This window comes from Pan paniscus, chromosome 5, assembly GCF_029289425.2.
Source record: "Pan paniscus chromosome 5, NHGRI_mPanPan1-v2.0_pri, whole genome shotgun sequence".
Lineage (NCBI taxonomy): Eukaryota > Metazoa > Chordata > Mammalia > Primates > Hominidae > Pan > Pan paniscus.
The window spans coordinates 47,795,707-47,807,858 of NC_073254.2; the positions used below are offsets into that span (position 1 = coordinate 47,795,707).

At 51.2% G+C, this 12,152-nt stretch overlaps 2 protein-coding genes across 6 annotated transcripts; both read right to left on the reverse strand.

Annotated features, from left to right (window-relative positions):
- Positions 1 to 743: 743 nt before the first annotated feature.
- On the reverse strand, positions 744 to 5,746 carry DAXX (death domain associated protein). 5 transcript variants are annotated; one of them, XM_008960642.5, is made up of 8 exons: positions 5,049 to 5,746; positions 3,912 to 4,170; positions 2,929 to 3,760; positions 2,573 to 2,784; positions 2,195 to 2,417; positions 1,564 to 2,038; positions 1,181 to 1,403; positions 744 to 986 (listed from the first exon to the last, which is right to left on the reverse strand). In XM_008960642.5, the coding sequence occupies exons 2-8, from the start codon at positions 4,116 to 4,118 to the stop codon at positions 927 to 929; spliced, it is 2,232 nt and encodes a 743-aa protein (XP_008958890.5). In that variant the 5' UTR covers positions 4,119 to 4,170; positions 5,049 to 5,746; the 3' UTR covers positions 744 to 926. The 5 variants fall into 5 exon arrangements, with proteins under 5 accessions (XP_008958890.5, XP_034817736.3, XP_054969441.2 ...); XM_034961845.3 differs by having other exon boundaries at positions 3,912 to 4,167; positions 5,049 to 5,726; XM_055113466.2 differs by lacking the exon at positions 5,049 to 5,746 and adding an exon at positions 4,581 to 4,836.
- A 4,538-nt stretch (positions 5,747 to 10,284) lies between these two features.
- Positions 10,285 to 11,570, reverse strand: SMIM40 (small integral membrane protein 40). Its single transcript, XM_034963344.4, has one exon. The coding sequence runs from the start codon at positions 11,447 to 11,449 to the stop codon at positions 11,210 to 11,212; it is 240 nt and encodes a 79-aa protein (XP_034819235.2). The 5' UTR covers positions 11,450 to 11,570; the 3' UTR covers positions 10,285 to 11,209.
- Between the last annotated feature and the right edge of the window lie 582 nt (positions 11,571 to 12,152).

Consider the following 12,152-nt stretch of genomic DNA (forward strand, 5'->3'; position numbering starts at 1 on the left):
CCCGCCCGTGCCGCTGGGCAATACTCGGCCGACTCGGCCACTTTGCCTTTAAAGAAACATCGCCACATTCCACCTTAAAAGATCAGGTCCCCTCCTCCGCTGGGAGCTCAGGACTTGGTTCGGCCGAAGCATTTATTCCCCTTTAAAGCTATAAGCCTGCCTTTTCCCATTGGCGATGGGTCCAGGTATCGTTCCCCAGGCTCCGCCTCTGAGCTGTGACCATTAGCTGGTTGGTGGGATCTAATAGCCCTCTTCCTAGCTCCTTACAGTCCCACTGAAGCCCCGCCCCCTTTCTCCGGGCCTGGATTGGCCAAATAACCTTGAGTCGGCCCCTCATTGGCTTTCTCACTCCTACTGCACGAAGTGAAAAAGTAAAGTGCGTTAAGGCGGCTGAAGCACTTAAAAAAAAAAAAAAAAGTACTGCCTGAACAACGTGGCGAAACCCTGTCTCTACAAAAAATACAAACAACAAAAACAAAAATTAGCCAGGCATGGTGGCACGCGCCTGTAGTCCCGGCTACTCGGGAGGCTGAGGCATTATCGCTTGAGACTGGGAGGTCCAGGCTGCAGTGAGCTGTGATCTCACCACTGCACCCTGGCCTGGGCAACACAGCGAGACAAAAAAAAAAAGGCCAGGCTAGAAAGGACAGAGTGGGACTACCCCGGGGATACTGGGCTAACCCTGAGCAAGGGGACAGCTAATGCCAATCTGTAACAGTAGAAGGACAAGAAAAAGACAGTGATACAGTAAGAAAAGAACTTTATTGTTTATTAATGTTTCTGTGTAAAACTTAAGCTTTTTTTTTTTTAAAGAAACACCACCAAAAGGGGATTAGCTTAGTCCATCCCTTCCTCAGTCATCTGCTTCCCACCTTCCTCCAAATGTTATCCCAGAACATTCTGGAGGCAGGGAGAAGGGGAGGCAGCTAATCAGAGTCTGAGAGCACGATGATCTCTTCTGGATCGCATTGTGTGGCCACACTTGTCTGCAGGGAAGTGAGAGACAAAGAGTCAAAGAGATCTGGAGTACAGGAGAAAAGAAATAGGAGGATTTAGAGGATAAAATGGGTGGGAAAAAGGAAGAGACAGGATGTGGCACCTGCAATATTCAGACAGAGCAGCTGAAACAGACAATGAAAGAGAACAAATTGTCAGAGGAAACACGCCCTCCCCTTCTTACCTTGCAAGTACCAGGCCGAGGAGGCTGTGAATGGGGGGTTTGGGACAGCCGGGCTGGAGAAGGGATGCAGAGGGAGCTGGTCACCAGGCCATGGCTGGGAGAGTCCACCCTCGTGGAGGAATCAGCAACTGGGGCCAAGGAAGCCAAGGGGGAAGGTGGGCTGGGCAGGGTACATATCTTTTTCCCATTCTTCTCATGCACTGACCTTTGCCTTTCCACATAGCTAGAAACAGAAACATAAATATGTGGAGGGGTACGGGAAGACTGAGGCTGGAGGGGGGCAGTCCAGTCTCTCCCAGCAGACTCAGTTCCCCAGTATTGCTCTCCGAAAGTCCCCTGCAATCCCTCCTTGGCTTCCCTCTTCCTCCTCCTCTTGTTATTACCTGTTTCCTAATGGCCCTGATCCTGTTTGCTTCTTCTCCTTCCGAGATTTTTTGCAGGGGGGACCAGAATCTCCCCAGTTGTGAGGAGAGACGCCTCCATTGAAGGAAGTAGAAGAGACCATGCCTGCTCCATTCTCTAAGACAGTGGTGAAGGGCTCCTCTGATTGCTTCCTGGAAGAGGAAATGTCCGTCTCCACAGAGGAAGGGGTATCCAGGGGCAAAGCTTCAATCTCTAGCTCAAAGAGCTGAGACACAGGGCTTTCTTCCTCCAGGGTCAGCTCCTCAGGCTGTTCTCCATTGCTTTCAGCATCTATGCTGGAGGGGGCCAGGGGTTCTTCTGACAGTAACGATGGTGACACTATGCGTCCTTTGTTTTGCTGCTCCCCTGAAGATCTGCTGATCTGTTTGCCAGGTTCCAGGTTCTTTTCATTGGAGATCTGTGGTGAGGACATGGGGCTCTTGTCTCCATCTTTACCTGGAAAAGAAGAAAAGGGGAGAGGGTAGCCTGAGAATGAGGGGGAAAAAATACTGCTGAGAGGACACTAGGAGGAGGAAGGGAAAGGTTTCAAACAGGTGGCTCATGCCTAACAAAACAGAAATGACAGGTGAGGAGAATGTTCTCTTGACATACCTGCTGCTGCTTCTTCCTCTTCGTCCTCCTCTTCATCATCCTCCTGACCCTCCTGCATCTGTTCCAGATCCTCCTCCTCTTCAGAATCTGTGGCCTCCTCCTCTTCTTCTTCCTCCTCCTCCTCCTCCTCCTCCTCTTCCTCATCACTCTCCTCATCGTCTTCGTCATCTGTCTCAGCTCTGGAGGCAGAAGGGCACCCCTGGGATGCCATTCCACTAGGGCCCTGGGAGACAAAGAAGTTTCTCTAAGGAATCCCTTGCCCCAGAGGGTTTGGTTCTTGCTTTCCTTCTCATGCTCCCCCATCAGTCAACCTGGACTCCCTGGTGGCCAGTGCAGGGGAAGGACAATGTCTCTCTGAAGGCTGTACCCCATCCACACCTCACCAGAATCCAAGGAGGCTTCGGGGGTGTCTGCAGAGTGGGAAGAGGTGCCTTGGAGCCGAGCTCTTCTCTTTTTTCTCTCGCCCTCCTCACTTTTGTCTTGCAACATTGCATATTTGGAGATGACCTCATCCAGCCGACTCATGGCCAAACTCCGGTTTTCCCGAAGGCGCCGGGCCAACACAGGATCTGATAGTGCAGGGTCAACGCCTACGTGGGAAGACATAAAGTCAGAGCACTCAGCCCTTGAAGGGACTAGAAGAGTAAAAACCCTAGAAAGGACTAGAGAGATGCCCCATCCGCCTCATACCTGACATATAAGGGTCACTGAGAGGCATCCCACCAACCTCCTACCTGGCCTATAGTCATCTGTGAGGTGGCAGCCAAAGTTGTAGATGAGATCGAGGTGACGTCGCTCCTGTAACCTGATGCCCACATCTCGGAAGGCATCCTGAGCCATGAGCTGGAGCTGCTGTCGGGGGAGGCCAAGGCTGTGTCGGGCAGCTGCCTTCTCTACAGCCCGAAGCACATCCCCATAGTCAGGGAAGGTATCAGGCCCTGGCTTGTTGATGAGCCGCTCAATGCGCCTGTTAACCTCTGGGTAGCGGGTGCCACGGTAGGGGATGCGCTGCTCTATGACACGGCCGGTCAGTGAAGAGCAGTCTTTCAGCTCACATAGTCGCCCAAAGAGGCGGATCAGCTTACGCTTCAACCGTGCCTCCTGCAGGTATGCGGAGTCTGGGTCATCCAATTCTGAGAGATCCAACTCCTTTTCCTGCAGCCGCCGGATCTCTGCCACATAGAGCGCCAGCAGCTGCTCCAAGCGCTGGATCTGCCGCCGGGAACCACGGGTCCTTGGAGACTGAGAGGCAGTGTTTTCAGCATTTGTGGGGTCCAAGGAGAGGTGTGTGGGAGGGTTATTCCCAGAGGGCTCATTGGAGGTGGTGGCGGCAGGGGCCAAGTTCAGCTTCTTTTTGGCTGAGTGGGCCTTGAGAACAGTGCAGAGCTCATTGATGTAGACATAGAGCTTGGCTGGCCGGCTCCGGGCCCGAGACAGGACCCTAAAGAGGATGTTGCAGAACTCCGCCGAGGCCAAAAACAGAGAGTGGGCACGTTGCTGCCGGTTATAGAGGAATGGGACCACCTCAGGGTGGTCTGCTGTCTGCATCTTACAAAGTTCAAGGAACTAGAAGGTTCAGGGGAAGAAGGAAGGGGAAAAGAGACAAGGGAGGGGGTTGAGAGAAAGGGGAGGTGGGGTTAGTGGGAAAGAAAGGACAGGAGAACCAGTCAGCCATCCCCCTCCCTGGGGTACAACAATCTTCCCCGCTAAAGCTCACCTCTTCGAACAGCTTCTCATTCTCCAGCTTGTAGCATTTCTTGCCGCCCGAACTACTGCTTCCTCTGGCCCCATGAGGCTCAGAGGAGCTAGGGGCTTCTGCCCCAGGTGAGGCCGCATTGGGGAGTGGGTGGGAGGGCCCTGGCTGAGCAGCTGCTTCATCTTCGTCATCATCATCCAGCACGATGATGCTGTTAGCGGTGGCCATAGGGGATCAAATCCCCCGGAGGGAGGAAGTGGTGGGGATTTCAGAATTCCTGCTGGAAGGGGATGGGGCCTCAGAATGAGCCCCTCCAGCATAGCCCCATCCCTTCACCTCACACATTTTCTGAACTCCTTGGGTTTCCGTAACATCCAGCCCTGACCAACACTGTCTTCACCACCTGATTTCAATAACCATTAGTTCTATATGCTTTTTGGGGCCCTTCAAGTGGTGTGGGGGGGGGGAACCACCCCCACACCTTAAGTTGCCACCTTCTGCTCCACCCCTCACGTCGATTTCCGGTCTGTTGCATTTCCCCCCTATTTCTTAGAGTTGGCAAGTTGATTCTTCCTCCCACACTGCACCCCAAATCGTCCTGACACCCCCTTGCACAGATAACACACTCCTGTGGGCGCCACCTCATGTGTTTGCCCCCTCTGCTCTCAAACAAGTCAACCCCACACCCACCCTATCCTGAATGATCACCCCAACTCCTAGACTCTCTGAGGTGAAAGAGGTTCCCTCCCAACAGTCCGTTCTCTTTTCTCCTCCTTGAATTATCTCCATATTTCACCCTCCGATGAGTCTCCTCAAACTGGGGCTTTAGGTTGAAGATATTTCACCCAAGTCCCCTCCCTTTCACCCCACCCTAATTTTCCCCATTCTCTCGGTGACCCGTAACTGATCAAAAGTCCCCCCGCACCGCGCTACGCTCTCGCGATTCCTCTTAGATCCCAACCGTGGGTCCGGCCGGTCCGGTAGATGCGCTTCCCGCCAAATCCCCCTCCCCCAGTTCAGCCCCCGGCCGCTCCACTCCCTTTCAGGGACAGGAAGGTACCACAGCTTTCCCCTCAGACTCAGCGCCCAGCTCTCCCCAATACCTCTCCCTCTATATCCCCGCCCCCGCCTCTGATCCCCGCACCGTCCGGCCCCCACCTCAGAAACCGTCTCTCGAGGCGACCCTCGCCGCAGTTCTCAGAACCTCGCATGGTTCCCTCCGCCTTCCTTCCCACTCCCACCGCAGGCCCGACTACGGACCGGAAGTCACAGAGTTTCCGCCTGCATGCAACTAAGAGCCGCCATATTGTCGTACGGAACACAGGCTTCCTGTGGCCGGAGGTGGCAGTAGGCCCGCCCCGCGAACACCTCCAGTGCGGCCCACATAGTCAGCGGTCTCTTCCAGGTCGCAGTTTGTCTCCCCGAACCCAGGCGTCCCAAAGCAGCTGGGGGCCGCCATTTTGCCGTACGGCACTGGCTACGCCCGGACTCCGGTGCGCAGCCAGTGGAGCTCTTTTCACCCGGTGCTTCTACGACTCCGCCAATCAGAAACTTCCTGCCTGGGGCCCAACCGCCGGAGAGTAGCGTGTGGGGAGGACCGAGCCTCGTTTCCAAGGAGGGGCAGGGGAACCGAACAGGGTGGATTAGGAATTGGGCTTTCCAAAGCTGTGCAGAGTTTCAGGGAAGGGCAGAAGTCTCTTAAAAGGGAAGTAAAACCTTTTCTTTCAGTTGGGCTATTGGCAAGCTATCTGGCCCTGCTTTCCTGTCCCCCAGGTTCCCATTTCCACGGCTTATTCGGCTGACCCAGCCCCTTCCCCTGCAAGGGCGGCGCGCTCCTTGCCGCTGTCCAGCAGCTGTTTCTACTGCCAGGTGCTGCGTCCCGCGATCGTTATAACACATGCGTACAAATGAGCACAACGCGCCATAAAAGTGTTATTGTTATTACTATTGTTGCTGATTTGCTTTTCAAGCTTCACCACAGAACTAATGACCAGCCAGACCGTTGGGACCTGAATGGTTCTTCTCCAGAGGGGGTCCTCGAAGGGCCGTCTGTGCTGACCAGGAGGCCGTGCTTTGTCGTGGGAGGCCTAGGGTCTGCGGATGGGCGATGATGGGGTGGGGCTTGGAGGAGAGTTTGTGCAAATTGCCGCTGCGAGGGCTGCTGTGAGGCGAAATGAGGCTCATAAAATACTTTGGGTCTCCTCCTCCTCCTCTTCGGGGAGAGGGGAAAAAAGAATGAAGGATGAAGAAACAGATTTGATACCCACCTCGTTGTGTTTAGGGAGGCTGGAGGGACTCGTGGAGGCAAGGCTGGGTCCAGAGGTGAGCTTATGAGGAAACCAGAAAGATTAACAGGGTCCCAATCGCTAAGATTCCCATTTCCACAAGTGGTGGGCATCTTGCCACTTAACTAGGGTCACAGAGCTTATTAGATCCCTAACGCTGAGTCCTAGAATCGCAAACACCCGTCCGTTGAACAATCCCACATCACTTATCTCCAGTCGTCAAAGTCTACAGCTTTCAAAATGGGGAACATAAAAACTCTCCGCGAGGACTGGAACTTGGAAGATGTAAGGGATTTAATTTCAAGAACCTCAACTTTCCCAAAATTGGTCTTCCTAAGGAAACACCTGCAGTACAGGTTCTCATTCTTCACTTCTCCTTTTACAATAGAGTCACCCTCTTAAGAAAAAAAAAAAAGAATAGTTCTCTTTTTTCCCCTCCCCCCTCAAAAGTATAGTTCTCAACCATGAAATCTCCTGGGGTAATCTTACCTGTTTAAAATAAAGGGAAATGTACCCTGTTTCTTTCACCAAGGCACCATGAATACCACCTTTTCTTTTTTTTTTTTTCCTTTCTTTTGTCTTTTTTTTTTTTTTTTAAAGGCAGGGTCGGCCGGGCGCGATGGTTCACGCCTGTAATCCCAGCACTTTGGGGGTCCGAGGTGGGCGTATCATGGGGTCAAGAGATCGAGACCATCCTGGCCAACATGGTGAAACCCCGTCTCTACTAAAAATACAAAAAAATTAGCTGGGCGTGGTGGCAGGCGCCTGTAGTTCCAGCTACTCAGGAGGCTGAGGCAGAAGAACCGCTCGAATCCGGGAGGCGGAGGTTGCAGTGAGCCGAGATCGCGTCATTGCACTCCAGCCTGGGCGACAGAGCGAGATTATCTCAAAAAAAAAAAAAAAAAAAAAAGGAAAAAAAAAAGGGTCTTGTTCTATCACCCAGGCTGGAATGCGGTGGTACGGTCATAGCTCACTGTAACCTCAAATTCCTGGGCTCAAGCCATCCTCCCACCTCAAGTAGCTAGGACTACAGGCGCACACCACCTCACCTGGCTAATTTTTTTAAAAAAAGTTTTTTGTGGAGGCTGGGCGCGGTGGCTCATGCCTGTAATCCCAGAACTTTGGGAGGCCGAGGCGGGCGGATCACCTGAGGTCAGAAGTTTGAGACCAGCCTGGCCAACATGGTGAAACCCCGTCTCTACTAAAAACACAAAAATTAGCTGGGCTTGGTGGCTCGCGCCTGTAGTCCCAGCTACTCGGGAGGCTGAGGCAGGAGAATCGCTTGAACCCGGGAGGCGGAGGTCGCAGTGAGCTGAGATCAGCCACTGCACTCCAGCCTGGCGACAGAGCAAGACTCTGTCTCAAAAAAAAAAAAAAAAAAAAGGTTTTTTATAGCGACAGGGTCTTACTGTGTTGCCCAGATGGATCTTGAGCTCCTTGCCTCAAGCAATCTTCCCACCTCAGCGTCTCAAAGTGCTGGGATTATGGGCGTGAACCGCCACTCCCAGACTACTATCTTATTAAATATTTCCTTTTAACAGTTATAAAAATGTTTACGATCGGCCAGGCACGGTGGCTCACGCCTGTAATCCCAGCACTTTGGGAGGCCGAGGCAGGAGGGTCACGAGGGCAGGAAATCGAGACCACCCTGGCTAACACGGTGAAACCCTGTCTCTACTAAAAATACCAAAAAAAAAAAAAAAAAAAAAAAATTAGCTGGGCGTGGTGGTGGGCGCCTTGTAGACCCAGCTACTCCGGAGGCTGAGGCAGGAGAATGGCGTGAACCTGGGAGGCGGAGCTTGCAGTGAGCCGAGATCGCGCCACTGCCCTCCAGCCTGGGCGACAGAGCGAGACTCCGTCTTAAAAAAAAAAAAAAAGTGTACGATCACATGTTTATAAGAACATTCTGTTCTTATAATAATTGTAACAGTAACTCCTCCAGAATAATTTTTAACAACTAGAGTCTTACAATCACAAGAAAGATATTTTTCATCTCAATTAATATACATGTATATGCAGGAAGATGTAAAAGATTGGTCAATAAAGGACTTTCAAGTATAAAAGCATAAAGTTTGTGGGGAAGTGGAGTAGTAGTAGGAGCTCAAGGAAAAAAGAGGTGATGAAAGAAAAAAAGGAATGATTCCCAACTGGTAAGAACTAATTTATACTTTTTTTTTTTTGAGATGGAGTCTTGCTCTGTCGCCCAGGCTGGAGTTCAATGGCACAATCTCTGCTTACTGCAACCTCCCACTCCCGGGTTTAAGCGATTCTCCTGCCTCAACCTCCTGAGCAGCTGGGATTACAGGCACACAACACCATGCCCAGCTAATTTTTTGTATTTTTTGTATTTTTTTTTTTTTAGTGGATATGGGTTTTTGGCATGTTGGCCAGGCTGGTCTCAAACTCCTGACCTCGTGATCCACCCAACTCAGCCTCCCAAAGTGCTGGGATTACAGGCGTGAAGCACTGTGCCCGGCCATCACTATGATATTTCAATTCCACTGGACAATAAATGGTGATCTAATTGTTTTATTTTAAAATGTGGGGCCAGGCATGGTGACTCGTGCCTGTAATCCTACCACTTTGGGAGGCCGAGGCGGGCAGATCACTTGAGGTCAGGAGTTCGAGACCAGCCTCACCAACATGAGGAAACCTCGTCTCTACTAGAGATACAAAAAATAGCCAGGCGTGATCGTGGGCGCCTGTAATCCCAGCTATTTGGGAGCTGAGGCAGGGGAATCCCTTGAATTTGGGAGGCAAAAGTTGCAGTGAGCCAAGATCACGCCACTGCACTCCAGCCTGGGTGATAGAGCAAGACTCTGTCTCAAAAAATATAAAAATAGGCCGGGCGTGGTGGCTCAAACCTGTAATCCCAGCACTTTGGGAGGCCAAGGCAGGCAGATCACCTGAGGTCAGGAGTTCGAGACCAGCCTGGCCAACATGATGAAACCCCGTCTCTACTAAAATTACAAAAAAATTAGCTGGGTGTAGTGGCGGGCGCCTGTAGTCCCAGCTATTTGGGAGGCTGAGGCAGGAGAATCGCTTGAACCCGGGAGGCAGAGGTTGCCGGGAGCCAAGATTGCACCACTACACTCCAGCATGGGCAACACAGAGAGACTGTGTCTCAAAAAAATAAATAAATAGGCCAGGTGCAGTGGCTCATGCTGTAATTCCAGCACTTTGGGAGGCCGAGGCAGGCAGATCACGAAGTCTAGGAGTTCGAGACCAGCCTGGCCAATATGGTGACACCCTGTCTCTACTAAAAATACAAAAATTAGCCGGGCGTGGTGGCTCGCGCCTTTAGTCCCAGCTACTTGGGAAGCTGAGGCAGAAGAATCGCTTGAACCCAGGAAGCGGAGATTTCAGTGAGCCGAGATGGTGCCACTGCACGCCAGCCTGGGTGACAGAGCAAGACTCTGTCTCAAAAAATAAATAAATAAATAAAATAAAATGTGGCCAGCTGTGGCTCACCGCCTATAATCCTAGCACTTTGGGAAGTTGAGGTGGGTGGATTGCTTGATCTCAGGATTACAGACCAGCCTAGGCAACATAGTGAGACCTCATCTCAATAAATCAATAAATAGGCTGGGCGCAGTGGCTCATGCCTGTAATCCCAGCACTTTGGGAGGCTGAGGTGGGCGGATCACTTGAGGTCAGGAGTTCCAGACCAGCCTTGCCAACATGGTGAAACCTCGTCTCTACTAAAAATACAAAAATTAGCTGGGCATGGTGGCACACACCTGTAGTCCCAGCTATTTGGGGGCCTGAGGCAGGAGAATCGCTAGAATCTGGGAAGTGGAGGCTGCAGTGAGCAGAGATCACTGCCACTGCACTCCAGCCTGGGCAACAGAAGGAGACTCTGTCACAAAAAAAAAAAAAAAAAAAAGAGTTCAAGACCAGCGTGGCCAACATGGTGAAATCCCCATCTCTACTAAAAATATAAAAATTAGTCAGGCATGCTGGCGCACACCTGAGGTCCCAGCTACTCAGGAGGCTGTGGCAGGAGAATTGCTTGAACCCCAGAGGCAGAGGTTGCAGTGAGCCAAGATTGCACCACTGTACTGCAGCCTGGGCGACAGAGCAAGACTCCATCTCAAAAAAAAAAAAAAAAAATTAAAAAATAAATAAAATGTGAATATTTTCAATATGCCAGAATTACATCCTTGAAACAATTTTTATTTATTTATTTTTAATTTTTAATTATTTATTTATTTTTGGAAGGAGTCTCGCTCTGTCACCCAGGCCGGAGTGCAATGGTGCGATCTCGGCTCACTGCAACTGCCTCCCGGGTTCAAGCAATTCTCCTGCCTCAGCCTCTGAGTAGCTGAGGCAGAGAATCAGGTGCCCACCAACTTTCCCGGCTAATTTTTGTATTTTTAGTAGACATGGGGTTTCACCATATTTGCCAGACTGGTCTTGAACTCCTGACTTTAGGTGATCCCCCTGCCTTGGCCTCCCAAAGTTCTGGGATTACAGGCATGAGCCACTGTGCCCGGCCACAATTTTAATTTATGATGAAAATTTTTAGATACCTACTTAAAGATATATGAAGGAGTATATACTTCTTCAAAATTATTTCCCTGAGTATAGGTGCAGAATTTAAGACTGCTGCCCTTGCCGGGCGCAGTGGCTCACACCTTTAATCCCAGCCCTTTGGGAGGCCAAGGCGGGCAGATACCTGAGGTCGGAGTTGGAGACCTGCCTGACTAACATGGAGAAACCTTGTCTCTACTAAAAATACAAAATTAGCAGGGGGCGGTGGCGCATGCCTGTAATCCCAGCTACTCAGGAGGCTGAGGCAGGGGAATCCCTTGAACCCTGGAGGCAGAGGTTGCAGTGAGCCAAGATTGTGCCATTGCACTCCAGCCTAGGTAACAAGAGCAAAACTCCATCTCAAAAAAAAAAAAAAAAAAAAAAAGACTGCTGCCCTAAGCTATCCAAGCATCTCCTCCATAGCCCCCAACACTCCCATTTCCCTCCTGTCTCCCCTCTCACCTCCTTGGTGGGGAAAGAAGATGTTTATAGGAAAGGTAGTCACAATTCCAGCTCCTCCTCCTTCTGAGGTGTCCCCAGGAGCCAGTCCCCTAACTTTGCCCATGGTAGTAACCACAGCAGCTTATAAGCAGCCTCCAGCATCAGCAGTGTCAGGAAGAGGGCCAAGAAGATAAAGAAAGCCTTGTCCAAGGCACGTCGCACGGGACCCCTGGGAGGGGAGGGACCCTGGGCAAATGCCAGGAACACATCCACCTCGTCCACATCACCTTCCTCTGCCATCCTGACTCACAGTCAGACAGCTGGCTGGATCAGGGGGCTGGGATGCAAGGCCTTGCTCAGCACTGCCAGGATTAAGGAGCATGGCCGTGGCAAGTCCTGCACCTGCCAGTCCTGACCTTAATTCCCACACCTAAGAGAAAAGAGAGAGGACCCTGTGAGCCTTCAGATCAATTATTTAAACATCCAGTGTGATGTGAAAGGTCTGGACTAAATGATCCATGAACTCTATTCAGCTTTTTCATAGTATAATTCTGTGATTTGGAAACTGAAGGCCCAACATGAAGGCATAAGCTAGAACTGCCTGTCACTCTGGGTCTCAAGTCTCAAAGACTCAAGGCTCAAAATCTTGGGCCCCAACTGATAGAGAGTGAGGAAATGGACCTACCATGCATCTGTGAGCCATGGTCAGTCAAGGATCTAAAGCCCCTTCTGGCTGGATGGTAGGGGGTGAGATGGTCTATCCTAACCAAGGCGGGTAGGAACAAGCAGTGGGGACTTGAGTTCTCACAGGAGTAGTTCTCCCCACTGGGTCTGCAGGCAGCTAAGTTTGAGATGGTATAACCCAGAACACTCTCTTCCTAACTTTTGGTCTCTGCAGTACCAAGGGAGGATTATCATTGACTGCATGAGCCCAAGGGGAGGCTTATAAAAAGACAAAGACCGTGATGGATCAGCAGGGCAAGGGTATGTGATTGGGACTTGG

What these genes read in the sequence shown, in the direction of transcription:
- DAXX (XM_063604820.1), bottom strand. Translation starts at nt 4,118, where the DNA reads ATGGCCACCGCTAACAGCATCATCGTGCTGGATGATGATGACGAAGAT. An exon ending in CCTCCTTGGATTCTGGTGAG is followed by an intron (nt 2,418 to 2,572) that starts GTGTGGATGGGG and finishes TTTGTCTCCCAG; the next exon opens with GGCCCTAGTGGAATGGCATC. An exon ending in AGAGGAAGAAGCAGCAGCAG is followed by an intron (nt 2,039 to 2,194) that starts GTATGTCAAGAG and finishes CTTCTTTTCCAG; the next exon opens with GTAAAGATGGAGACAAGAGC.
- SMIM40 (XM_034963344.4), bottom strand. Translation starts at nt 11,449, where the DNA reads ATGGCAGAGGAAGGTGATGTGGACGAGGTGGATGTGTTCCTGGCATTT.